The sequence below is a fragment of the Podarcis melisellensis genome (genome assembly GCF_964234715.1).
Source record: "Podarcis melisellensis genome assembly, chromosome: 13".
NCBI lineage: Eukaryota > Metazoa > Chordata > Lepidosauria > Squamata > Lacertidae > Podarcis > Podarcis melisellensis.
In genome coordinates, this window is record NC_138545.1 from 5,365,422 (window position 1) to 5,392,661 (window position 27,240).

Sequence of the window (27,240 nt, forward strand, 5' to 3'; positions counted from 1 at the left end):
TCCATTTGTTCAAGCGGCTCGGGGATTATTGCTATTCCGCCCTCCGTTTCAGCTCAGTCACGCCTGGCTCACAGGCCCTTCTCAAGGAAACACAGATCCCACTTCTGACACCAGTGTTGCACGCCACCCCAGTCTCTGAGTAGTGTGAGGTTTTAGGGGTTCCAGACACTCGCCAGGGTTTTTGCTCCCTTTTGGGAATGAGGCACAGCAAAGACTGTGGTGTCTCTTTGATATACGGTTTGTCTTTATGATATATGGTTTATTTACACATACTATATATATAACCTGAGCTGATCCCAAGAGACTCTAGTTTGTTCCATAGCCACAACCTTGGATTCAAGCAAACGCCCAACATTGCTCTAACTCTCCTGCTTGCGGCTTTGTTCCCTGGTCACAATAATCCTACTCCCACAGGGTGGCGTCCAGATGTTTTGGAACATAACTCCCATCGGCCCCAGCCAACAGAGCGCCATAGAATTGTAGAGTTTGAAGAGACCCCCAACAGTCATTTAGTCTAACCCCCGGCTATGCAGGAATCTCAACTTAAGCATCCGTGACATGATCATATGTTGCCAGGGCTGATGGGAATTGTAGTCCGAAACATCTGGGGGCCACCACCCCACTGAGCAAAGCCTGAGCTAAAGCCACAACATTTGAAACTTGAGTAACCCAAGACATCCCAATGGCTAGGGAAATGGGGGCATTTGTATACATCTCCTCAAAAATGTAATTCAAAGTGAATCCCAAATAGTTACAGTACTCTCCAAAACCAAATATTTGGGGCACAAGATATATTAATAGATGGTCATCTGTCATGGGTGCTTTCGTTGAGAATCCTGCAATGCAGAGGGTTGGGCTGAATGACCCTTGGGTCCCTTCCAATTCTATGATTCTGTAATGGTTAGGCAAGCTCGAAAGGGACATGTTTATTAGTCACTCCCTAGAAATACAGAGGGAAAGCGTCCAAAGATAAGTGTGCTGGTCCCGGGGGGGGGGGGTTACGTTTACCGTGCGGCATGGTCCATGTCTGGTCCAAAGCTGAAGCTGGGTCCAAGGCAAGGAGTTGGGCATGGTCAGGAACTCTGGCAGAAGAGCAGGACATGATGCAAGCAGCAACAGGTAACCAACGATGTTGCTCCCACAACCTGGGACTGGGCTGGCTGGCTTTTATCTGCCCTGAGGCATAGGGCGGCCCCAATCCTCTGGTGACTCGCCTCTCCTGGCCTGGAGGCGATCACTCCTCCTGCGGGAACTTAGTTCCCTCCACCTCTCTGCCCCGAGCCTCTGCAGCTCAGGAGAGGCTGGAGGGTTACTGGACCCAGAGGCAACCTCACCTTCCTATGATGGGGCTGAGAGTGGAGCACCTGCAGGCAATGGGTCCTCCCTCACCTTTGGAGCCAGAGCAGACTCAGCTGTTGTCTGCTCCTGAGGATCCGGCACAGGTGAGGACCCTTCAGGCTCAAGTCCCAGCCCCGGCTCGGGGGGGGGGGACTCCTGGAGGCGGGGACTCCTGTGCAGGCTGGGATTCCTCAGGTTCAGCCTCCGAGTCCGATTCCCAGGCCATCACAATAAGAGCAACTGGTGCACAAGTTGGAAAACCGGTCGTTTTTGCAACTAGCGAAATTTAGTAAGGAAGGAAGAGCACATGATCGTTCAGATGAAAGACACATCTAGGTCCACCATCGTGTTCTCACAGCAGCCAAGCAGATTGTTGGGATGCCTCCGGGGAGACGGGGGGCATTTGGCAGCTGGCCCCCAGCTGGCTCCAGCCACCGGCCGGACACCAGGCGAACTCCGGTTCTCAGAACAGCATCAATCAGCGACTCGAGCCTCAGAAGCCTTCAGAAGCTGAGCACGCTCTTATCAGCCGAGTGAATAACTTCTCACAACGGAAGTGGCAGACAGAGACATGTGCAAGCGTTATTTACAAGCGTTTATTCAGCATCAGGAACAAAGGAAAACCATGTCTGCTTCCCTTCGTGTCCAAGCAAACAGCAGCATAGCAAAAGCAATATACAACGGAAGTTCCCAGCAAGCTGTGCTGGAATGTAAACAGGCATGTGACACACAACAGTCATGCCTGTTCCTTTTAAGGTGGAACGGAACTATATCCTAACATAGATATCCCAGGGGCAAGTCCACAAGCAGCACCTGAGATCAGCAGCAGCGGTCTCCCCACAGATGAGCCCCAGCGACTGGTTTTCAGAGACACGTCGCCTCCGACAGTGGAGGGAGAAGCTAGCCATTGACGCTTCGCAGACGTTTACAGCCTTCACCAACCTGTGTGCTTCTTTTTCGAAGCTGCCCAAGTTGACAGCCATCGCTGTCTCCCGTGGGAATGACTTTCACAGTTCGACTAGGTTAAGATGCAACTTCGTCTACCTGTCCCAAATCTAGCCTTGGAGGCCTGAGATTTCCTAGGGGTCCGGCAGAAAGGAAGCCAAGGTGCATTTCAAATGGACCATCGCCATGTGATGTTCTGCAGTTTCTCCAATATTTTTTGGGGGGTGTTGGAGGAGCAGGTGAGCAATTTCAGGAGCAACCAGTAGTGAATGCCGTACAAAATAGTGCTGGAAAAGATGGACAACTCCACTCTCCTGCCTGATCTGGTCACCCTTGCAAGCATCAGGCCTCAAAGCCCCAAACGTGGAGGTTCAACGTTTCAATGCTGTGGGGTGTGGCAGGTCCATAGGGCATCGTTGCTGCTATCCTTGGGTTTCTGCCTTTTAGGATCCGTAGTCTTCAAGGCGCCTCTTTGCAGAGCAGGCTGGGAGACAGCTGTGCTCAGATGGACGTGCTGTTTTCTACTTCCGGGGGGTTGAGATAGTGGTACGGAAGAGGCAGTCTCCGGTTCCGCTCCTCAATTTCCATGGAGATCTGGGCCAGGCGGTTCTGGAAAGCTGCGATTACCTCCTTTGGCCCCTCTTCTGTGAAATGTTCATCAGGATAGCACCCCAGCGGTCTCTGGAGGGAGACAAGAAACGAGGTGAGGTTTTAAAAAAGGTGTTTCCCAACATCTGTATAGTTAAAGCTATGGTTTTCCCAGTGGTGATGTGTGGAAGTGAGAGCTGGACCATAAAGAAGGCTGATGGTCGAAGAATGGCTGCTTTTGAATTCTGGTGCTGGAGGAGACTCTTGAGAGTCTCACAGACTGCAAGAAGATCAAACCTATCCATTCTGAAGGAAATCAGCCCTGAGCGCTCACTGGAAGGACAGATCCTGAAGCTGAGGCTCCAAGACTTTGGCCACCTCATGAGAAGAGAAGACTCCCTGGAAAAGACCCTGATGTTGGGAAAGATGGAGGGCCCAAGGAGAAGGGGACGACAGAGGACGAGATGGTGGGAAAGTGTTCTCGAAGCTACCAGCATTAGTTTTGACCAAACTGCGGGAGGCAGTGGAAGACAGGAGTGCCTGGCGTGCTCTGGTCCAGGGGGTCACGAAGAGTCAGACATGACTAAACGACTCAACAACAACAGCCCCTTGAATCCCTCCTAAAAGAATAAAGACACCATATTCTTATTCATAAGCAATAAGAAGAAAGTTTACTCACGATCAGGCAGAGCACAGTGTGATCCCTGAAGGCAGGCTTCAGGCTTAAAGTTACAAACTTATACTAACAGGTTTACCCCATAAGGGAGATGACCTGAGGGACTGCTTGGCTGGCAGCCAGCAGTTTGTTCCAGGAAGTTTTCAGGATGAAAAGAAGATGGAAAAGAGGGAGAGTGGCAACATGCCTTGTCCTTTTACCAGGTCTGGAAAGGCCACGCCCACCCTCTAGTCCCATGCGCAAGGCAGAATGCTCCAGGCCAGGAGAAACAGGAAGTTTCAACTGGCTGGACCAAACATTCCCTTGCATGTCCACTCTAGGAAAACAAGGAATGTTGTACTTGACTGCTCCCAGTGGATTACATCCCACATAAACTCGTCCCCAGTGCCCTCTACCCCCCACCCTGTAAAAAAGCATAGACCATGTGAAAAGGAACTAGGAGTCTTAATAGACCGCAAGCTTAACACGAGTCGGCAGCGTGATGCAGCAGCAACAAAGGCTAATACTATTCTAGGCTGTATCAGCAGAAGTCTAGTGTCCAGGACAAAGGAAGTAATAGTTCCACACTATTCTGCCTTGGTCACAGCCCACCTGGAATACTGTGTCCAGTTCTGGGCATCACAGTTTAAAAAAGGATATTGAGAAGCTGGAAGGTGTGCAGAGGAGGGCGAACAAGTTTGAATGGTGGAAGGAGTTGGGGATGTTTAGGAATTTGAGAGATGACATGATAGCCATCTTTAAATAGCTAAAGGTCTGTTCCACAGGAGATGGAGCAAGCTTGTTTTGTCTTACTCCAGAGTGTCGGACTTTAAACCAATGGATTAAAGTTACAAAAAGGAGATTCCGACTCAACATTGGGAATAACTTTTTGATGGTAATAGCCCAGGACCCGCTAAGGAAGATAATAACGCAATAAAATTCAGAGCCGTAACAAATAATTGAACCACTTTGTAGGAAAACAATAAATTGCTTAGAGGTGTTTTGTTCTAGTAAGCCACATGTAAGATTTGTTAAATAAATAAAATGAATTTCAGATTATATTACTTAGTGATGGGCGAATCTGTCGGCTTTGGTTTTTCTCAGTTTCTCATTTTGCCATTCTAAAATTCAGTTATTCACATGTCGATGAATTTGCGAAAGTATCAAAAAAAAAGAAAAAAAAAAGCAATTCCTCGTGAAAATTAACCAGCATTTCGGTGCGGATTTCTCCTAATATAACCTCTTTGTCTGAAATGTTGCCTCATATACAATTTTTCAAATGATTATGTTGTATTTTTGTAAACCTCTTGCTTGGCTAAAGAATCGCATTGCAAAATTCAGGGAGTTACAACTTTCAACGGATGGCTGCATTTCGATTTGTGTTCCCCACCTCCAAAAAAGTGTGAATTAGGTAATTTTGCCTATAAATGTGAACTGAATATAATACCCCCAACATTCCTAATATTATTACATTTAGCGTTTTATTGAACTAAGTTTTCCTCAGAGCAAATTCGCTGAACTGAATTAACTGTGTGCATTTATTTCAGTGAGTGAAACCTAATTGAATCCCACCCTTCACCCCCCCTTTTTCCTCCAAGGGGCTCATGGCAGCTGCATACATGGTTTCTCCTCAACACACTTTTACCCTAACAACAACTTTGCAAGGTAGGCCAGGCTGACAGAGAATGACTAGCCCAACTTCACCAAGGGAGCCTCATCGCTGAGTTAGTCCAACGCTAACCACTACTCGACACTGTCCCGTTCAGGTTGGCCCTTTGGTTGCTTTGTAGCAGAATACAGCACACACCTTTTCTTGCTCTGGCTGTGCTGTGTCCCGGATAAGGAGGAGATGACCACCTGTCATGGATGCTTTAGTTGAGATTCCCACATTGCGGGCGGGTTGGACTAGATGATCCTTGGTTTCCCTTCCAACTCTACAATTCTATGAATCCATGATGATGATGATCATGGGTAGGCAAACTAAGGCCCGGGGGCCAGATCTGGCCCAATCGCCTTCTAAATCCGGCCCACAGACGGTCCAGGAATCAGTGTGTTTTTTACATGAGTAGAAAGTGCCCTTTTATTTAAAATGAATCTCTAGGTCATTTGTGGGGCATAGGAATTCGTTCATTCCCCCCCCCAAAAAAATATAGGCTGGCCCCACACAAGGTCTGAGGGATAGTGGACCGGCCCCCTGCTGAAAAAGTCTGCTGACCCCTGATGATGATGATGATTGATTTACAGTGGTACCTCGGGTTAAGTACGTAATTCGTTCCGGAGGTCCGTTCTTAACCTGAAACTGTTCTTAACCTGAGACACCACTTTAGCTAATGGGGCCTCCTGCTGCTGCAGCGCCGCCGGAGCACGATTTCTGTTCTCATCCTGAAGCAAAGTTCTTAACCTGAAGTACTATTTCTGGGTTAGCAGAGTCTGTAACCTGAAGCGTATGTAACCCGAGGTACCACTGTATTGAATTTATATACCGCCGTATAGCCGGAGGTCTCAGGGCAGTTCACTGAGCAAAATCAAAACATAAAACCACAACATATATAATCAAAATAACAACCCAATAAACACTCTCCGTCAATGTCCCTTCCATTTTCCTCTTACCCTATCCTCTGGTTCCTTGCTAAGCAGCCAAAGGAGCAGCAAAGTGTTACAGGTGGTGCTGACATCCGGCAAAGTCTCCAGGAAGCTCTCGAACGTCGCCCTGCCCTTGATTTTCGGGGGTGCCTTCCTCATGGAGGAAGGGTAGTTGGGCATCCAGGCGCCAAAATCAAACTGGAGAAGAAGAGTTGGAGGTTAGAGGGCTCTGGGTGGTCGAAAGGCACCTGGGACCCTTCCTCCGCCTCCGCCTGGGGAGATGGGTCACCTGGGAGATCCATAGGATGTTCGCTGGGATCGGACCTCGAAGGAAGGAAGGAGATTCTCCATTGGGTGAAGCTGGGGAACCAGCATTGAAAGCTGCCTTCTACGGATGCCGTCCCTTGGTCCACCTGGCTCAGAACTGTCTACACCACTCCTCCCCAACCTGGTGCCCTCCAGGTGTTGCTGGAGACCACTCCTGTTTCACCTGGCCATTGGCTGTGGTGGTTGTGGCTGGTAGAAACTGGAGTTCAATGACATCTGGGGGGGGGGCATGAGGATAGGTAAAGGTAAAGGACCCCTGGACGGTTATGTCCAGTCAAAGGCGACTATGGGGTTGCGGCGCTCATCTCGCTTGCAGGCCGAGGGAGCCGGCGTTTGTCCACAGACAGCTTTCTGGGTCATGTGGCCAGCAGGACTAAGCCGCTTCTGGCGAACCAGAGCAGCGCACGGAAATGCCATTTACCTTCCTGCCAAAGTGGTACCTATTTATCTACTTGCACTGGTATGCTTTCAAATTGCTAGGTTGGCAGGAGCCGGGACAGAGCAACGGGAGCTCACCCCATTGCGGGGATTTGAACCACCGACCTTCCGATCGGCAAGCCCAAGAGGCTCAGTGGTTTAGACCACAGCGCCACCCGCGTCCCCTTCCATGAGGATAAGGAATGCCGTTCTGACCCACCCCCTCTCTCACATACACACGATTCTCCCTCTCTATGCAATCATTTGCATTCCACAGAGTTAAAGAATAGGAGAAAGATGAAGACCCCCAACCTGGCCGTTGTTGACGCTGGCATGGCGGATGGAGCAGGTAAATATTACCATGGTGAGGTATTTGGTGAGCTGGGCAATGGTTTCTAGATGCTCAGGGAAGCCTGGAAGGAGAGCAAAATCGGGGTCAAGATGCCACCCCACTCAACTGATTCCCACAACCTCCCCCAGAGGTGGTCGCAGCATGAGGTGATTCAGGGTCCGGCGGCCATTTTTGTAGCTTGCGATGAAGAGGGTGCGGGAAGCAGATCTTACCAGAGGACTCTCGATGGAAAAAGCACTTGTCGAAAATCTCAGCCACCCAGGCCTGGAGTTCAGGATCCTCCTTGACAGAACCGTCACTTTTGTAGTAGAGATGGACAATGCCCTTCACAAAGCTGCAGCAATGAGAGGAGTCGGTGGCAGTGGCCGGTGAGGACGCAGGAGGAGAAAATGGCTTCTCTCGCTGCCCGATCTGTTGGCCTCCGGAGGTGTGGGATTACAATTCCCATCAGTCACCAGCTGGCAAAGCATGACTGTGGCATGCTAGACTAGAATGTAGCAGCTAGACTGGTGACTGGGAGAGGCTGCCAAGACCACATTACACCGGTCCCCAAAGACCTACATTGGCTCCCAGTACGTTTCCGAGCACAATTCAAAGTGTTGGTGCTGACCTTGAAAGCCCTAAATGGCCTCAAAGGCCCAGGATACCTGAAGGAGTATCTCCACCCCCTTCGTAGAGCCCGGACACTGAGGTCCAGCTCCAAGGGCCTTCTGGCGGTTCCCTCCCTGCGAGAAGTGAGGTCGCAGGGAACCAGGCAGAGGGCCTTCTTGGTGGTGGCGCCCGCCCTGTGGAATACCCTCTCAGCAGATGTCAAGGAAATAAACAACTACCTGAATTTTAGAAGGCATCTGATGGTAGCCCTGTTTAGGGAAGTTTTGAATGTTTGATGTTTTATCGTGTTTTAATATTCTGTTGGGAGCAGCCCAGAGTGGATGGGGAGGCCCAGCCAGATGGGCAGGGAATAAGTATTATTATTATTATTATTATTCACTGCGAAAAGAGAATGCTGCAGTAGATGGGCCTCCATTGGCCTCATCTAGTCTCACAGACTGATATGTTTGATGGTTGAACCATCTTACCGACGAAGGCGCCAGAGAAACTCTCTTGACCTAAGTGTGTCCGTAATGATGGCTTCTCCCCCAGTGAGATTATGCTTGCAAACGACACGACCTACTTAGCAGTAGTCTAAATCTTGTTCCTTCCCAAGTCTTGGAATTCCAGGATTTGAAGAGATGGGCTGGAGGTCTGCCTCTGCAGCCCTCCCAGTGTCCGCAGCAGGAAGGCTTATAATAAGAATAATAATATTATAATAATTTATTATTTATACCCCACACATCTGGCTGGGTTTCCCCAGCCACACTGGGCAGCTTCCAACCAAGTATTAAAATACAATAACCTATTAAACATTAAAAGCTTCCCTAAACAGGGCTGCCTTCAGATGTCTTCTAAAAGTCTGGTAGTTGTTGTTCTCTTTGACATCTGGTGGGAGGGCGTTCCACAAGGCGGGTGCCACCACCGAGAAGGCCCTCTGCCTGATTCCCTGTAACTTCACTTCCCACAGTGAGGGACCCGCCAGAAGACCCTTGGTGCTGGACCTCAGTGTCCAGGCAGAACAATTGGGGTGGAGACGCTCCATCAGGTATTCTGGACCAAGGCCGTTTAGGGCTTTAAAGGTCAGCACCAACACTTTGAATTGCGCTCAGAAATGTACTCGCTTGCCCTCGCTTTCTGCTTTGTCCCTCTCCGCCCTCCTGGATGCAGGACCGCACCTCTCGATGGCTTCCCAGAGCTTCATGCCGTCCTCCTTGTAGTAGTAGCCGGGGAGTGACTCCAGCCCCCTCTCTCGGAGGTCGTCGGGGAGGCAGAGGGTGGAATATGTCATCGTTGAAAGACCTTTAGCCAGCAGGTGTGACAGACCGTGGAAGCCCGTGGCCATAGCCTGGGGGAGAGAAAAGGCCCTTTTTGAGGAGCTCGTAACACGGTGGAGAAAATGCAAAGCTGCCAAGTGTCCTGGGGAAAACGGGACATCTCGTTTTTTCATGAGAGATCACGGCAGCCATTTTGGGCGCTCTTGTGCTTAAAAAGCACTTGGGAGGGGCAGAGAGGTGCGGGTCGTGAGAATCTCCTGGGAGAGCATCCCGGAAGACACATGTTCCAATTTGGGGTGTGAAAAAGTTGGATGGTATGTGGAGCAGGTAAGCTGCTGAGCTCAGAAACAGGAAAGCACCTGTATTCATTTTATTATTATTATGATTATCTCTTCTTTTTTGTATATAATTTTTTATTAAATTTTCTGTTTTACAATTTAAAGCTCTCATTTTTACATCCTTAAGATATCAATGACTTCCCTTCTCCTCTTTCCATGGTTCATGTTACATATCAAAAAACCCCTGCAAATTTTACAAAAACTATACCATTCAGTTTTCCATTATAACATCCATCAAAACCTATTTACACTGCTGAATTTATCTCAATGCTGCCAGCGTTTTCAGCTATACATTTTTATTTCCCATATATTCAATAAACGCTTTCCATTTTTCTCCAAATATATGTTCTACTTGTTCTCTCATTCTATATGTTAAGTCTGCAAGCTGTGAATAATCCACCCCCATGATGACCCGATGACCCTCCACCCCCATCGTTCTGCCCGGACACGGAGGTCCAGCTCCGAGGGCCTTCTGGTGGTTCCCTCCCTGCGAGAAGTGAGGTTGCAGAGAACCAGGCAGAGGGCCTTCTCAGTGGTGGCACCCGCCCTGTGGAACGCCCTCCCACTAGATGTCAAGGAAATAAACAACAATCTGACTTTTAGAAGATATCTGAAGGCCGCCCTGTTTAGGAAAGTTGTAAATGTTTTATCTTTTATCGTGTTTTTAATATTCTGTTGGAAACCACCCAGAGTGGCTGGGGAGACCCAGCCAGATGGGTGGGGTATAAATAATATTTTATTATTATTAACAGTTTTTTCCTCATATGTGGGGCAAAGTCTTCATCGTGGGCAACTGCCCCCAGGATCAGACTACTAAGGGTTAAGCAAATCCACGCTTACCAGGTCTATGAGGCCGCCTGGAGCAAAGAGGTTCCCCCTGCCCAGGACATTGATATGGAGCGTATATCTGAAGTGTGGGATTAACAGCTGCAGGTGAGAGAGATAAAACAAGGTCAGAGAAAGGAGGTCACAGAGGGTGGGGGGAGCCCAAGGGAGAGGTGAGATGATTCCCTTCCCCAAACCTTGCTCAGGCCAACGCTGGGTATGTCCACCCTCCACAAATATTTTCATAGAATTGCAGAATTGTAAGGGACTCCAACGTGGGTGGCGCTGTAGGTTAAACCACAGAGCCTAGGACTTGCCAATCAGAAGGTCGGCGGTTCGAATCCCGCGACGGGGTGAGCTCCCGTTTTCTCGGTCCCTGCTCCTGACAACCTAGCAGTTCGGAAGCACGTCAAAGTGCAAGTAGATAAATAGGTACCACTCTGGCGGGAAGGTAAACGGTGTTTCCATGCGCTGCTCTGGTTCGCCAGAAGTGGCTTAGTCATGCTGGCCACATGACCCAGAAGCTGTATGCGGGCTCCCTCGGCCAATAAAGCGAGATGAGCACCGCAACCCCAGAGTCGGCCACAACTGGACCTAATGGTCAGGGGCCCCTTTACCTTTACCTTTAAGGGACCCCAAAGGGTCACAGGTCCAACCCCCTACGACGCAGTTAAAAAATCTGTGGCAGATGGCCACCCCTCCCTTTGCTTAAAAACATCCCATGAAGGAGGTTTAGAGTGAATTTCTCCCAACATATGTGTCTTTGCATGCCGTTGGTCTTAACAGACACATTTGTTGCAAAGCCAATTCCCTAATAATAATGAAATAAAAAATTTAAGGTCTTATATAGATAATAAATGTTCATAAATGTACCAAGCAACCACGTACATAAATATATAAACCACATGTCTGAAGCAGCACAGGAAAACAGCCCCAAAACCATTTTGATTCTCAAACTGATCAAATGATTTCTCTGCAAGGTCAAACTGGAAAAACCTCCCCATTACCTTTTCCTTCACAAATCCTGTCTTAAGCGTATGTCTGTGTATGAATAGGGTGTGAGCCTGTGACCTGGCTCAGGAACTAAGTATTTATCATTACAAAAGACTGGCCAGGCTCCCCAGGGTATCCAATCTAGTAAGCATTAATAGGTAACCTGCCAGACAGGAGGTAAACAACGCACTCAGATTTCTGTTGCAGACCGCCTCTTCTGTGATGTAGGTATGATATTTCTGGGGGTGGTCTTGGACTCCAGGACGGGCAATTTAAAATGTCTATATAAGGGCAGGTACACCTTGGTTCTGGGTCCTCCTCCTTCTACTGCGTGTGAAGGGGGCACCTTGTTGCAATAGTTCAATAAAGATCAGGCTTACTAGCTGCTTTGCTTCTCAGTATTCTCTGGTTGGCCTCTGTTATTTTCTCCGACCGATGGAGAACCTACAAAGAACTCTATAAGGGCTCTTGTGTCCCCCATAAGGGAATAAGGGCATATTTTCATTTATTACAATAATAATAATAATCCAATTTTGTACCTTCTTTTCACTATTATATGCATTCATATGCACACTTTGCCCTGTTATGTGCATTTTTGCTGTGCATGACTGGAAAACAACTGCCATGAAAAAAATTCAGAGAGGCGTAAATTTCAAAGGACAAAATGTCACAAACACATGTACCCATTCCAGAAAATGTAGCAACTAATCCAGCTTCAGTACTTGCAAGGGGGCACTGCAATGCCCCTGAGGGATGTCAACAGGGTAGCCACAAATGAGGAGGACTAGGGGTGTGACTAGGAGGACGCGGGTGGCGCTGTGGTCTAAACCACAGAGCCTAGGGCTTGCCGATGGGAAGGTCAGCGGTTCAAATCCCCGTGACGGAGTGAGCTCCCGTTGCTCAGTCCCTGCTCCTGCCAACCTAGCAGTTCGAAAGCACGTCAAAGTGCAAGTAGATAAATAGGTACCGCTCTGGCGGGAAGGTCAATGGCGTTTCCGTGCGCTGCTCTGGTTTCGCCAGAAGCGGCTTAGTCCTGCTGGCAACATGACCCAGAAATACTGTCTGCGGAAGCGGACAAACGCCGGCTACTTTGGCCAGTAAAGCAAGATGAGCGCCGCAACCCCAGAGTCGTCTGCGACTGGTCAGGGGTCTTGTTATGTACTGAGTTGAATAGGATCCAAAAGGCAGCAGTCTGATTGGTCCTAGAACAATAGGATTCAGAATGCACCAGTCTGATTGGTCCACAGGAGCCACCCAATCCAGCTCCAGCTGGAAGTGAATCCACAACCTGATTGGCCTACAGGTGAATCCCGGAATTAGCCAATCACGTGGGGCCCATTCTGTAAATAATGTATATAAAGCAGACATTCTGGGGGAACTTCCATTCCTCCTCACTACTATGAGCTGAATAGAGCATGAAATCCACACTCCACTCCGAGTACATTTCAGGTCCCTTTACCTAAAGGTGTGATACACAGCTCTCTTCTCCAAGGAGAGAGTCAGGGAGCTCAGGAGGAAGAGCTGAGGGGCACCACCGCCTCTCAGAATGTGCCGCCTGAGGCAGCCACCTCACGCTGCCCAACGGCAGGGCCGGCCCTCCTTGCAACCCAAACCTACCTTGTGCACCGGGTGGCACATGGGCAGTTGCCGAAGGGTGGCCAGCAGGAAGACTTCCACCACCAGGTGGGTGTACAGCAGGTGGGTGAGCACCTCGTGGATGTGGAAAGTGCTGTTTCGCACCCAGAGCTTTGCCAGCGCCCAGTCCCACTCTGAATCGGTGGGCAAGAAGACGGGGCTCTCTGGTCCGGGTTGCTGGGTGAGCTGGAAACAGGAAAGCATTGTTGAGGCCGTCGTTTGAGGCGGTTGTTTTTCAAGAGCAAGTTACTAGTCCCTTGGGAGGGAAGTGAAAATGGCAGGTCAACACGAAGTAAACCCATATTTTTTTGTGGTAGGAATATGTTTGCACTTCTGAGTTGTACAAAACTATTCACCCACCAGGCCTCCGTCCATGAGGCAGCGTCACAAAGCCAGGAATCTTTATCCTCTAAACCAGGCATGTCCAAAGTCCATTTCGGCGGCTTAATCGCTTTAATCTGGCCCCTGTGGCAGTTTATTTCCAGGGGTAAAAATCCCCAAAAAACCTTCGACGACTTCAACCCTAAAAAAAGTTCAACAACTCATGGCACTTCACTTCATCAAATCCGGCCCTCTTTGAAAAAAGTTTGGACACCACTGCTCTAAACCATGGGTAGGCAAACTAAGGCCTGGGGGCCGGATCCAGCCCAATCACCTTCTCAATCTGGCCCCCGGACGGTCCCGGAATCAGTGTGTTTTTCCATGAGTAGAATGTGTCCTTTTATTTAAAATGCATCTCTGGGTTATTTGTGGGGCGTAGGAATTCATCATATTTTTTTTTCCAGAATACAGTCCGGCCCCCCACAAGGTCTGAGGGACAGTGGACTGGCCCCCTGCTGAAAAATCTATGATTTTAGTATCAGTTGCTCTGGGATGTTTCGCGGGAACTGAAATAACAGAAGTGCCTGAGCATTGTGGTACAAGAGGGTGGGGGGGAAGAAAGTGGGTGAGGAAGAGAATTAATCCCTCCAGCTCCGGGGTGGGGCTTGGTGGAATTTGCCACCCCAGAGGGAGACGGGTGTTACCTGGATGGCAATGGGGATCATCTCCCCCAGGGGAGTCGAGTGCAGGAGGCAGAGAGGAGCGGAGATATGCTGGAGGGAACCGTTCAGTTTGGCGGCCGGGACGCCTTCCAGAATTTGGCAGTCGATGAGGAAGATGGTGCCCTTCTGTAAGTCAACGTAAAGGTAAAGGTAAAGGGACCCCTGACCATTAGGTCCAGTCATGGCCGACTCTGGGGTTGCGGAGCTCATCTCGCTTTACTGGCTGAGGGAGGCGGCGTACAGCTTCCGGGTCATGTGGCCTGCATGACTAAGCCGCTTCTGGCAAACCAGAGCAGCGCATGGAAACAGTTTACCTTCCCGCCGGAGTGGTACCTATTTATCTACTTGCAACTGACGTGCTTTCGAACTGCTAGGTTGGCAGGAGCTGGGTCCGAGCAAAGGGAGCTCACTTCGTCGCGGGGATTCGAACCGCCGACCTTCTGATCGGCAAGTCCTGGGCTCTGTGGTTTAACCCACAGCGCCACCTGCGTCCCCTCTGTAAGTCAAAGCCTGCCATTAATAGGACGGAGGGGTGAGGTAGGAGAATAATATGCCTCCAAAATGAAAAATGGCATTTGTCTAGTAAAGGCTTTCTGGGAAACGATATATAATGAGTTAAAGAAAATGTTCAAAACCACTTTTGTTTAAAAAAACCAGAAGCCTTTTTACTGGATATAATAGGTGAAGAGGTACCAAGGGAAGATAAAAAACTGTTCATGTATGCAACAACAGCAGCAAGAGCCCTTTTAGCCCCAAAATGGAAACAACAAGAAATACCAAAGAAAGAAGACTGGAAGATGAAAATGATGGACTTTGCGGAACTGGCAAAGCTGACGGGAAAAATCTGTAACCAGCACGATCAAGCACTGGAGCAAATTTATATGATATTTGGAGGATCGTTGTAAGCAATTAACAACACTAGTAGGGTTATCTGAAGATTTGTGATGAGAAATTGTTTACCTTTCTATATTTAGATAGAGAGATAATTTATTACGATCAAAGACCAGCTCACATAACACAACACAAGAAAAACAGCGTTCATAAAAGATAAAATATACAATCGGAACAGACTGCAGCAATAGCTCATGAGTTAAAATTGAGATATATACATACACCCGTACAACTGAGATTTGGGCTACCATAAGAAGTTGACCCTGAGGTGCCCCAAAGGGCAACTTCAGCATTTCCCTAGTAAGCTATTTTATTCTAGAGGATGATATATGCCTACAAATCTGGGCGCAGAATCTGGCTACCAGCCAGGTCGTCTTATGATCTTTGCCTAAGAGGAGAGAATTCAGTTTAGACTTGTCTGAAAGATCGGCGAGCCTCTTCAGCAAAGGATCAATGGTGTCTCTACGAATCTCAACATAAGAAGGACATCTAAAAAATATATGTTTCTATATTTATTTAAACTTGGAGGTATTTTGTGTTGTCTTATTAGAACTGGAAATTCCCGCTCACCCCTTCCCAACAGGTGGGCGGAGTCTGCGGCCCCGAGCAGGGCCACCTGGCCAGGTGTCATCCACCAGGTAACTGCGGACTTGGCCCCCCCACCTGGTGGGCCAATGGACTGCCAGTGGGGGTGTGGCCTGGGGGTACGTTTAGGGGCCGCTCCCCGGCCAAGACTCATGTTAGGTATCCTTTAGTCTATCTTCGGGTGAAAGGGGGTGGCAGGTCCCGTTAAAGCAGCCTTTCTCAACCTGTGGGTCCCCCAGATGTTGTTGGACTACAACTCCCATCATCCCTGAGCTCTGGCCTTGCTAGCTAGGGGTGATGGGAGTTGTAGTTCAACAACGTCTGGGGACCCACCCTGCGTTAAAGGGTGTTTGTGGGAGTCCCTGGCCCTAGAGAGGCGGCAAGTAGGCCAAACTCACAATGCGGTGTTGTGTGTGGGTGCGCTGTGTAAGTTCACAGTTGCGGTCCCCTCGCATTGCAACTTTCTTCCTCCACATCCTCAGCCCCCCATGGGGTTGAGAGGAATACCTTCCAAGGCCATTTCAAGGTTGCCTACATCTGAATTCAATAAAGTTGTGGCCAATTTGAACCCATAGCTTGTTGTCAGGTCTCATCCTTTGTGGGGGGGGGAGGGGACCCGAGGACAGGGTTAGTGCGTGGGCCCGCAAATATATTCAAAAGAGCCAAAGAGGTCAAGTGGAAATAATGATGTAATTATATATGTTCAAATTGTACTGTTGAGAGTGTATTAACTTACGGTCTGTGTGTGTGGTTTGGGAGCTGCACGGTCAGGGAAGAAACAGTGCTGTCCAGGGTTGTAAAGACTGCAGAGAAAATAATTGGATGCACTCTTCCCACCTTGGATCAAATCTACGTTTCCAGGTGCCATAAGAAAGCTGCAGAAAGCAGGATAGTGCGCACCCCGGAAATGATCTCTTTCAGCTTCTGCCTTCTGGAAGAAGGTCCAGGGTTATAAAGACTAGAACTGGCCGCCTGAGAAACAGTTTCTATCCAAATGCGATTTTGGTTTTAAACGCAGCGTAAGGTAGTCTCTGTGGGAGTATATTGTATTTAATTATGGGGTATCAGAGTTTTTAGGGGGTTAACCAGGCTGGGATAGCAGGCTTGTTGGTTTTTGAATGTCTGATGTAGATTTTTCAATTTCATTGTTCTGTATGGGACAATGACAATAAAGATTATCGTATCGGAAAATGAATAAAAAATTATTTTGAAAAGAAAAGTGGCATCTATCTAGCTGCCTGTCTAATAATATAAATTCTATCTTCTTTCCATTGACTCATACATCCCAAGTCTGTAGCAAAACTACGTGAAATTATTGGGGACATTGCAAACAACCAAAGCTTTAAATGACAGTTACAGAATCTTACGAAAGAGCATCAAAATTGCGAAAGAGAACGAGCAGCAAAGTGGGCTCAACAATTCACGAAAAAGGAACAAAGTGAGAGGATGGAGCGAAGGGTATCCCTGATGGCAGCTGAGGACTTTGTGAGGCTGTGTTCAGAAGGTGTGGGGGCCTGCCCTGTCTTCTTACCTTCAGCTCCTCCTCCAGGCTGGTGTGCTTCTCCAAGGATTTGGCAACCATCTCATGTGTGACGGGGAAATTGGCGGGGATCTCGGTGCAGCGCCGGATGACGACGGGATTCACTCCGTTGAGATACTGGTACCCAAAGAAAGCATCTTCGTCCCAGTGCGTGCTGACGTATTCTGGGGACACAGAGATGTCCACGGTAAGGTATCAGAGAGGGCAGATTTTTTGGTGGGTGTGCTAGAGGAGGCCTTTATTCAGAGGTGGGGGCAGATGGGACGAACCGCAAAAGTCCTTCAGTCCTCAGTTCCTCCCATCCATAAAGTAATCATCATCATCATCTATTATTTATACCCCACCCATCTGGCTGGGTCCCCCCAGCCACTTTGAGCGGCTTCCAACAAAACACTAAAATACAATAACCTATTAAGCATTAAAAGCTTCCCTAAACAGGGCTGCCTTTAGATGTCTTCTAAAAGTTTGGTAGTTATTTTTCTCTTTGACATCTGGTGGGAGGGTGTTCCATTGGGCAGGTGCCACCACCGAGAAGGCCCTCTGCCTGGTTCCCTGTAACTTGGCTTCTCACAATGAGGGAACCGCCAGAAGGCCCTTGGCGCTGGACCTCAGTGTCCGGGCAGAACGATGGAGGTGGAGACGCTCCTTCAGGTATACTGGACCGAGACCGAGTAGGTCTAATAGGTCTGCATGTTTGGCAGGATTCTGCGTGGCCACAGAAAAAGGCTTAGAGTTAGACTGTGGTAGCAGGTACAGAATTTAGGCTCCTGGGAATCTCAGCCAGAGGAACTTGCCGTCTTTATGGCTGGGAAAAGATGCTGGATCTGTGAAGTCTCAGGAGCTGGATGAGATTTTAGGGTCGTAGCCATGCCATTTCCGGAGTGGTTTACCTATCAATCCCTTTTCAAAGGGAACTTTGGGGATTTTACCCCTCTGAGGGGGGAACAGGGGTATGTTGACAACTCTCAGCATCTTTAACAAACTACAGCTCCCAGAATTCTTTGGGGTTAGATGATTACAACCCGTTATATGCTGGGCTGCCTCTGAAGATGGCTCGGAAACTTCAGCCGGTGCAGAATTCGGCAGTCAGGTTGGTCACCGGGGCAAGATTTGAGCAGATAATGTCAATCCTGGCCCAATTGCACTGGCTGCCAATTAGTTCCCCGTTCTCAACTGAAAGTGCTGGTTTTGACCTATAAAGCCTTAAACGGCTCAGGACTGCAAGACCTCAAGCACTGCCTCTCTCCAGATGAACTGCCCTGGACCCAGTGATCACCTGACGCCCTTCTTCGTGGGCCTCCTTCGTATGAGGTCCGCATGGTGGCAATTACAGAAAGGGCCTTTTCTGCATTGGCTCCCCTTTTGTGGAATCCTCTCTCCCTAGAGAGGCTCACCTGGCGCCTTCACTACATCACTTTCGGCGCCAGGCAAAAATATTCCTCTTCTCCCAGGCCTTTGGCTAATTAAACTCTCAGATATGCAGATGACACAACCTTGATGGCAGAAAGTGAGGAGGAATTAAAGAACTTTTTAATGAGGGTGAAAGAGGAGAGCACAAATATGGTCTGAAGCTCAACATCAAAAAAACGAAGATCATGGCCACTGGTCCCATCACCTCCTGGCAAATAGAAGAGGAAGAAATGGAGGCAGTGAGAGATTTTACTTTCTTGGGCTCCATGATCACTGCAGATGGTGACAACAGCCACGAAATTAAAAGACGCCTGCTTCTTGGGAGAAAAGCAATAACAAACCTAGACAGCATCTTAAAAAGCAGAGACATCACCTTGCCGACAAAGGTCCGTATAGTAAAAGCTATGGTTTTCCCAGTAGTGATATAATAATAATAATAATAATAATAATAATAATGATAATAATTTATTATTTGTACCCCGCCCATCTGGCTGGGTTTCCCCAGCCACTCTGGGCGGCTTCCATAGAAACCAGAAAACACTAAAATATCATACATTAATATGGAAGTGAGAGCTGGACCATAAAGAAGGCTGATCGCCAAAGAATGGATGCTTTTGAATTCTGGTGCTGGAGGAGACTCTAGAGAGTCCCATGGACTGCAAGAAGATCAAACCTCTCCATTCTGAAGGAAATCAGCCCTGAGTGCTCACTGGAAGGACAGATCCTGAAGCTGAGGCTCCAAGACTTTGGCCACCTCATGAGAAAAGAAGACTCCCTGGAAAAGACCCTGATGTTGGGAAAGATGGAGGGCACAAGGAGAAGGGGTTGGACAGTGTTTTCGAAGCTACCAGCCTGGGTTTGACCAAACTGTGGGAGGCGGTGGAAGACAGGAGTGCCTGGCGTGCTCTGGTCCAGGGGGTCACGAAGAGTCGGACACGACTAAACGACTCAACAACAACTAGGCCTTTGGGGTGAGTTTATTGGTTTTGTTTGTTGTCATGGTATGTTTTTTGTTTTGTTTTTATATTGTAAACCACCCTGTGATCTTTGGATGAAGTGTGGTATAGAAATAATAATAATAATAATAATAATAATAATAATAATAATAATGGTTTATAGGATGAATGTGGTCTGGATGAAGATACTAACCTGAAACAGGGGATCGATAAAACCAAAAAGCCCTCCGTACATCATCCAGCTTCCGCCAAGAATTCTTACAATCCAGCAAGCCCTTCAGTTTCAACTCAACTTCTCTGGCATTCAGAAAGGAAAATAAAACGTATTGAAGAGTGCGGGAAACTGGGTCTTCAAAGCTCCCCTTGCTTCTGCCCCCCCCAAATGACTGGCAGAAATAAAACAGCTACAGCATAGATATTTCCCACAGCATAGATAAGCATGATAGCGAGGAACTTCACCTGTTGAGTTCCTGTCTGCTCTATAAGCCTTAATGGCAAAAAGGCTGGGAATTTTATACTTCCACCACTTATTCCACACACAGGTACATTCTTGCCAATCCACGGTTGTTCCCTTGTTGGTACATTTAAAATCAAATAATAATAACAATAAATTTATTTATATCCCGCCCTCCCCAGCCGAAGCCGGGCTCAGAGTGGCTAACAACAGTAAAATGATAAAACACTCTAAAATCAGTTCATTATAAAATTAATTCAAATCAGATTAATGGCAACCATTGGGCTAGAGTTCTGTGAGGATTGCCAAAGGAGGGAGTCAGGCTGTGCCCTGGCCAAAGACCTGGTGGAACAGCTCTGTCTTGCAGGCCCTGCGGAAAGATGTCATGTCCCGCAGGGCCCTAGTCTCTTGGGACAGAGCGTTCCACCAAGTCGGAGCCAGTACTGAAAAGGTCCTGGCCCTAGTGGAGACCAGTCTAACCACCTTGCGACCTGGGACCTCCAAAATGTTGTCATTTGTGGACCTTAAGGTCCTCCGCGGGGCACACCAGGAGAGGCAGTCCCGTAGGTACGAGGGTCCTAGGCTGTATAGGGCTTTGAAGGTTAAAACCAGCACCTTAAACCTGATCCTACACTCCACCAGGCGCTAGTGCAGCTGGTATAGCACCGGGTGAATGTGATCTCGCAGCGAGGACCCCGTATGGAGTCTTGCCGCAGCATTCTGCACCCGCTGGAGTTTCTGGGTCAGTCTCAAGGGCAGCCCCACGTAGAGCCAGTTACAATAATCCAGTCTGGAGGTGACCGTTGCGTGGATCACAGTGGCCAGGTCAGGGTGAGAAATTTGCTATGAGCAAAACGGTTGAACCAGAATTTTTGCACAAGTTCAGATCCTGGGGAACTCTCTCATCCCTCCTCCAGCTCCCGCCTCTGCCGCCCATGGCCCAACAGATACTTACGAAGCCACCATTTGCACCCGGAAGGCACTGTATCGGCGGCAGGAATACTGATCGTTTGGATGCAAATTGTCAACGCAGTCAACATCTAGGCATTGGGGCCAGCCCGGTTGATATTCTTTATATCTGCCCCAACAAATAAACATAAATGTTTGCAAAAATCCATAAATGGGGGGAAACTCCATAAAAATTAACGTCAGCAAAAAAACAAATATTTGATGAAAATTGCTTGCAGAAATGTGTGCGTTACTCAAAAGCACTTTAAAAAACCGAGTATAGGGAATTTTGCAGTAAAATGCAGCTCATCTTACTCACAGGGACATAGAAAAAGCCCCTCAAAGTGATTTGGAAATGTGGAAGGGAAAAGTGAGAAACTCTGGGGAGAGCCACACCATACATTCAACGCACACGACTTCTCCCAAAGAACCCTGGGAACTGTAGTTCCCCCTCGCTGAGCTACAATTCCCAGCACCCTTGCCGAAGGACAGCTCCCAGTTTCCTTTGCAGGAAGTGCTTTAAATGTATGGTTCAGGGAGCGCTTGAAATCTTATTCGGCTCCTGAGATTTCACACTCCCAAGCATATTACGCCAACCATGAGGACTAGGAAGTTGCTGAGATTCTCGGGAACCTACCGTATTTTTCATAGAATCATAGAATCATAGAGTTGGAAGAGACCACAAGGGCCATCGAGTCCAACCCCCCGCCAAGCAGGAAACACCATCAGAGCACTCCTGACATATGGTTGTCCAGCCTCTGCTTAAAGACCTCCAAAGAAGGAGACTCCACCACACTCCTTGGCAGCAAATTCCACTGTCAAACAGCTCTTACTGTCAGGAAGTTCTTCCTAATGTTTAGGTGGAATCTTCTTTCTTGTAGTTTGGATCCATTGCTCCGTGTCCGCTTCTCTGGAGCAGCAGAAAACAACCTTTCTCCCTCCTCTATGTGACATCCTTTTATATATTTGAACATGGCTATCATATCACCCCTTAACCTCCTCTTCTCCAGGCTAAACATGCCCAGCTCCCTTAGCTGTTCCTCATAAGGCATCGTTTCCAGGCCTTTGACCATTTTGGTTGCCCTCCTCTGGACACGTTCCAGTTTGTCAGTGTCCTTCTTGAATGTGGTGCCCAGAACTGGACACAGTACTCCAGGTGAGGTCTGACCAGAGCAGAATACAGTGGCACAATTACTTCCCTTGATCTAGATGCTATACTCCTATTGATGCAGCCCAGAATTGCATTGGCTTTTTTAGCTGCCGCGTCACACTGTTGGCTCATGTCAAGTTTGTGGTCAACCAAGACTCCTAGATCCTTTTCACATGTACTGCTCTCAAGCCAGGTGTCACCCATCTTGTATTTGTGCCTCTCATTTTTTTTGCCCAAGTGCAATACTTTACATTTCTCCCTGTTAAAATTCATCTTGTTTGTTTTTCGCTCTATAGGACCCACTTTCCCCCCTCCAAAAATTAAGGGGAAATGTGTGTGCATCCACTGGAACGAATGCAGGCTCCCTGGCTTCAGCGATAGCAATGCGAAGCTCCGAAGCGCAGAGGGAGCGCTCCCTCTGCGCTCCGGAGGCTACGCGTTGCTTTCGCTGAAGCCTGGAGAGCGAGAGGGGTCGGTGCGCACTGACCCCTCTCGCTCTCCAGGCTTCAGGGATAGCTGCCTGAAGCCTCCGGAGTGCAGCAGGAGCTCACGCTGCGCTCCGAAGGCTTCGGGTTCCTTTTGCTGAAGCCGGGAGAGCAATACTCTCCTGGCCTCAGCAGAGAGGGAGATCTGCGCAGCGCCCCTTCAGCCAAGCGGGAGGAGAAATGGAAGGGGCTCCATTTCTCCTGCCGCTTCACTGAAGGGGCGCTGAGCAGAGAGGGGGAGAATTTTTCTTTCTTGTTCTCCCCCTCTAAAACAAGGTGCGTCCTATGGTCGGGTGCGTCCTATAGAGCGAAAAATACGGTAAATTCTGCATGCGCTCTTTGGGGGAAGCCATGTGCAATGGTTATATGGGGTTGCTCGTGCGTAAGTTGCCGCAACTCCTGGCTAGGTAGCCTGGTTAAACCTTTCCTGGCTGGACAGCCCTTCACTTCGTGGCTGTTTCAGTCGCTAGCAGAATCCGTCAGTGGGCGTTTCTTGAACTTCTTCCAGCAAAGAAGTTCTTTGACGCCAAGTCTACGCCTACTTTCCCTGCGCGGAAGTCTTCTGCGCAGGGTGGATGTGGGTAGCGGAGGACCTGTGCTCTCCCCGCTGGTCTCCGGCGAAGAGTCCTGGAGCCCCCTCGCCGATTCCCCCATTTGCCTCCCCTTTATCCCTGGTGTTACGCTGATTTCCTTCCCCAGCCGATGAGTTCCCTCTCTCCCTGGTTGGCCCTTCTCCAGCATCGCTTGGGAGCCCTGCCTCCACTTCTGGCTCCGATGTCAGTTCCCTGACACCATGTATGAAATGTGCTTTAAATTGTACAATATGGCGCTTTCCGGGGAGAGCCCAATGTTGACAGATTGCCTCGTTCCGGCAGCTGACTCCCGGCCCGTTCAGGTGAGCTAGCCACAGAATCTGCTCACCTGTAGGCCTCTCGCTTCGCTCGCAGCTCATCCCTCCGATGTTGTAAGAGCAGCCGGTTCTCCTTGTCCATGCAAACGGTTTTGGCTGGAGGGAAGAGAGGCGGGCGGGATGGAAAGAGAGTTTTGGGGGAGAGGAAAGATCGCAGGACGGGGCTTTCTCTGGCAACCTGGCTCCATCCCTCTGAACCCAGGGCCAGCTTTGAGGCCACAGCCCTATCTTTGTAGAACCAGAGATCTAATTCTAATAAGGAGTGCCGCTTCCAGAACTCAAGCCTGAGCTTGCTTCCCTTCCTCTTCCCTCCCCATCGTTTTTTCCTTTTGTGTCATGACTTTCAGACTGTCAGCCTCAGGGCAGATACTACCTTGCCACAGACCTCGTAAGCCGCACCTGGAGCCTTTTTGGCTAAAGAGCAAGTCAATAATAAACATAATTACGATGAAATATAGACAGTGGTACTTTGGGTTAAGTACTTACCATATTTTTCGCTCCGTAAGGTGCACCTGACCATAAGGCGCACCTAGTTTTCAGAGGGGGAAATCAAGGGGAAAATATTATTCCCCTCCCCCCACCTCAGGGATCAGCTTCTCCCAGACCTTCTCCCTGCTTTTGCGGGAGGTGGGGGAATTTCCCCACCTCGTAGAAAAGCCCACAGGAGCCGTGCAGCCTTTAAGGAGCCGCGTCAGTCCCTTCTCCCTTTGGGGGAAAAGCCCGCAAGAGCCACGGGGGGCTTTTCCTCCCTGCCTCCTCCCTGCATTCGCTCAATAAGACACACACACATTTCCCCTTTACATTTTAGGAGGGGGAAAGTGCTTCTTATGGAGCGAAAAATACGGTAATTCGTTCCAGAGGTCCGTTCTTAACCTGAAACTGTTCTTAACCTGAAGCACCACTTTAGCTAATGGGGCCTCCTGCTGCCGCCGGAGCACGATTTCTGTTCTCATCCTGAAGCAAAGTTCTTCACCTGAAGCACTATTTCTGGGTTAGCGGAGTCTGTAACCTGAAGCGTACGTAACCTGAGGTACCACTGTATATATCCTTCGTGGAGTGGGTGGCTGTGGCAGCGCGGAGCCGTTGGCCACGAGGAATGCTAATCGGGTAGGGAGGAATTCTTGGGTGTGATACGCCAAGCCAGAAAGGCGTCGCTCCTTCCCCTCTGTGGAAATACCAGAAAGCCGGACAAGGTCTCTCACCTGCCCCTTCTCTGAGCTCGAGGGTCTGGTACCCCAGAAGCCATTGGTAACAGGGAAAGCGATATGTCTCTCCCTGGGGGGCGGCCACTTCAACATAGCTGCAGTTCCAGTTTGTCTGAGGGAAGATGCTGTACTTCTCCTTGTGCAGGCGGACCAGCAGGATGGGGCCCAAGTCCTGTTCGCTTTGGACCATATATTCACCCACCTGAGAGGCAGAAGGGGAGAGTTTAAGGCAGGGGTCAGCAAACGTCTTCAGCAGGGGGCCGGTCCACTGTCCTTCAGACCTTGTGGGGGGCCGGACTATATTTGGGGGGGGGAATGAACGAATTCCTATTCCCCACAAATAACCCAGCGATGCATTTTAAATAAAAGGACACATTCTGCTCATGTAAGAACACCAGGCAGGCCCCACAAATAACCCAGAGATGCATTTTTAATAAAAGGACACGTTCTACTCATGGATAAACACGCTGATTCCCGGACCATCTGCAGGCCGGATTCAGAAGGCGACTGGGCCGGATCCGGCCCCCGGGCCTTAGTTTGCCCACCCATCGTTTAAGACATCATGGCAACCGGAAGAGGCTGTGAAACGCAAAGAAGGTGGTGTTTTCGCAACCGCCTTCCCAGTGGCGTAGCGTGGGGGGTGGAGGGGGGGCCGGCCACACCGGGCGCAACATCTGGGGGTTAGGGGGTGCAAATCCACGGGTTAGGGGGTGCAAATTACTTGCCTTGCCCCGGGTGCTGACAACCCACGCTACGCCACTACACTTTCCCCTCTGGCAAAAGGACACAGGAGTTTCTTAAAGGATTCCGGCAGTATGCCTGAGAGTTAACCCAACCCAAAAGTGTTCTGTACACAATAAATCAGTTCTGACTTTATCTCTCCACCTGCTCACCCCATCACCTGCATCTACGCGAAGGTTTAGCCCATCACTAGGCTATCAGAACAGCAGAAGCAGCTGTGAAGGGAGCAGTGGAATTCATAGATTTTTTTTTAAAAAATAATCATTTTGGATGTTGCCTTTGTTTCTCAATTTGATCCTTTTACATAGTTTTGCATGTACCATGGTATTTTATGCATTGTGCCTTTCACTCCTTTGTATTGATCATTGTTTATTGTAATGGCTAAGTTTCTGTTTGATGTTTTGAGAGTTAATTTTATTATGCACTATTATATTCTAATAGGTTATTAGGTAAAGGTAAAGGGACCCCTGACCATTAGGTCCAGTCATGGCCGACTCTGGGGTTGCGGCGCTCATCTCGCTTTATTGGCCAAGGGAGCCGGCGTACAGCTTCCAGGTCATGTGGCCAGCATGACTAAGCCACTTCTGGTGAACCAGAGCAGCGCACGGAAACGCCGTTTACCTTCCCGCTGGAGTGGTACCTATTTATCTACTTTGTGCTTTCGAACTGCTAGGTTGGCAGGAGCAGGGACCGAGCAATGGGAGCTCACCCCGTCGCGGGGATTCGAACCACCTACCTTCTGATCTGCAAGTCCTAGGCTCTGTGGTTTAACCCACAGCACCAGCCGCATCCCTAATAGGTTATTACATATTACTTTATTTGATATAAGTCGTTCCATTTTAAAGTTACACTTCGTTATGACTTTTTGTATTGGATCAGATGATTATAAGGTGTGTGTTCTTCGCTGTATATTTTGTTGCTGTGAACTGCCTTGTGTATAGTAACATAGAAAGGCTGTACATGAATTAAAACTGCAATGAAATGAAAAATTAGGGCTGAAATCCTGCTGAAATCAGTGAAGACAATGCTGAGCTAGGCAAGCGTCTGAAAACCCAAAGCACACTCACCTCGCCAGGCGAAAAGTCTTTGCCGCCATTATCCAGCTGGGTTTTGGGGCTCTCCCCTTGAGACCCCACCAAAGTGATGGAGATCGAATCCATGGTCCCTGCACACAGGTAGTTGCCTGTGGCAACCCGGATTTTGTAGGTACTAGCCATGGACGCTGCAGCTGCGGGACTTTTCCAGAAACCTTGACGAAAGCCAGCGAGGTTTTTATTTTCCCCCTCCCTCCTCCTGCTTCCCGCCCAGAGTCTGGCTGTTCAAAGGAGAAGCCCAGCCAGTTCCCCCACTGCCTGACGCTTGGAAGAGAATTTGGGAGTGAACAGGAGTCGGCCCCTCCTGACTCCCACGCACGCTCACCTGGGACAGGTGCAGGTTCATGCAGATGAGTGGGATGTTTCACTTCGCAGGAGCTTTATCAGATGCTGGGAGATCTTGGGTTCGAGACCGGGGGCTGCAGGCAAAGCCGGGTCCTTTTATCTCCAGGAAAGATTAAAAAAAAACTAATGGGTGACAAATTATGACAACACCAGGGACTCCTCACCTGGAATGATGATCTTTGGCTCTGCAATCTTGACATGAGAGATTCTCGCAGGCTTTCAAAAGCAAGCATACCATGCTGCATAATCGGATTGGCTGGGTTCATATTTCCACAGGCTGATGGGTTGCCAGGATAATGCCCAATGTTGCGAGGTCAGCTGCCTGTTAGGCTGCAGCACTAATCCAGCCTGAAACCGGAACTGGGCCTCCTTCTACTTCGAAGGACTTCGCTGCCATCGCAGCAAGATCTGCGTCGCCACGTCTACTACTTTACAGAGGATAGTCTTCTTATTCTTCTACTTACTTGTTTTAATCAACACATCATTTTGTAGCAGGAACCCCCCCCCCCCAATCATTCGGTTTGTACAAACTTCACACACACTCACACTCACACACTACATACGCTACGCTTCTGTTATAAATTCATAGAAAATCAACCACACATCGGATTTGCACTGT

At 49.0% G+C, this 27,240-nt stretch overlaps 1 protein-coding gene across 2 annotated transcripts; it reads right to left on the reverse strand.

The window, feature by feature from the left end:
- Nucleotides 1-1,915: 1,915 nt before the first annotated feature.
- Nucleotides 1,916-26,783, reverse strand: LOC309355730 (arachidonate 12-lipoxygenase, 12R-type-like). 2 transcript variants are annotated; one of them, XM_081886819.1, is made up of 14 exons: nucleotides 26,602-26,783; nucleotides 24,439-24,643; nucleotides 23,248-23,332; nucleotides 20,699-20,821; nucleotides 19,483-19,586; nucleotides 16,915-17,087; nucleotides 13,890-14,033; nucleotides 12,847-13,050; nucleotides 10,252-10,338; nucleotides 8,975-9,144; nucleotides 7,418-7,539; nucleotides 7,166-7,266; nucleotides 6,137-6,307; nucleotides 1,916-2,964 (listed from the first exon to the last, which is right to left on the reverse strand). In XM_081886819.1, the coding sequence occupies exons 1-14, from the start codon at nucleotides 26,620-26,622 to the stop codon at nucleotides 2,785-2,787; spliced, it is 1,890 nt and encodes a 629-aa protein (XP_081742945.1). In that variant the 5' UTR covers nucleotides 26,623-26,783; the 3' UTR covers nucleotides 1,916-2,784. The 2 variants fall into 2 exon arrangements, with proteins under 2 accessions (XP_081742945.1, XP_081742944.1); XM_081886818.1 differs by lacking the exon at nucleotides 26,602-26,783 and adding an exon at nucleotides 26,250-26,504.
- Nucleotides 26,784-27,240: the final 457 nt, after the last annotated feature.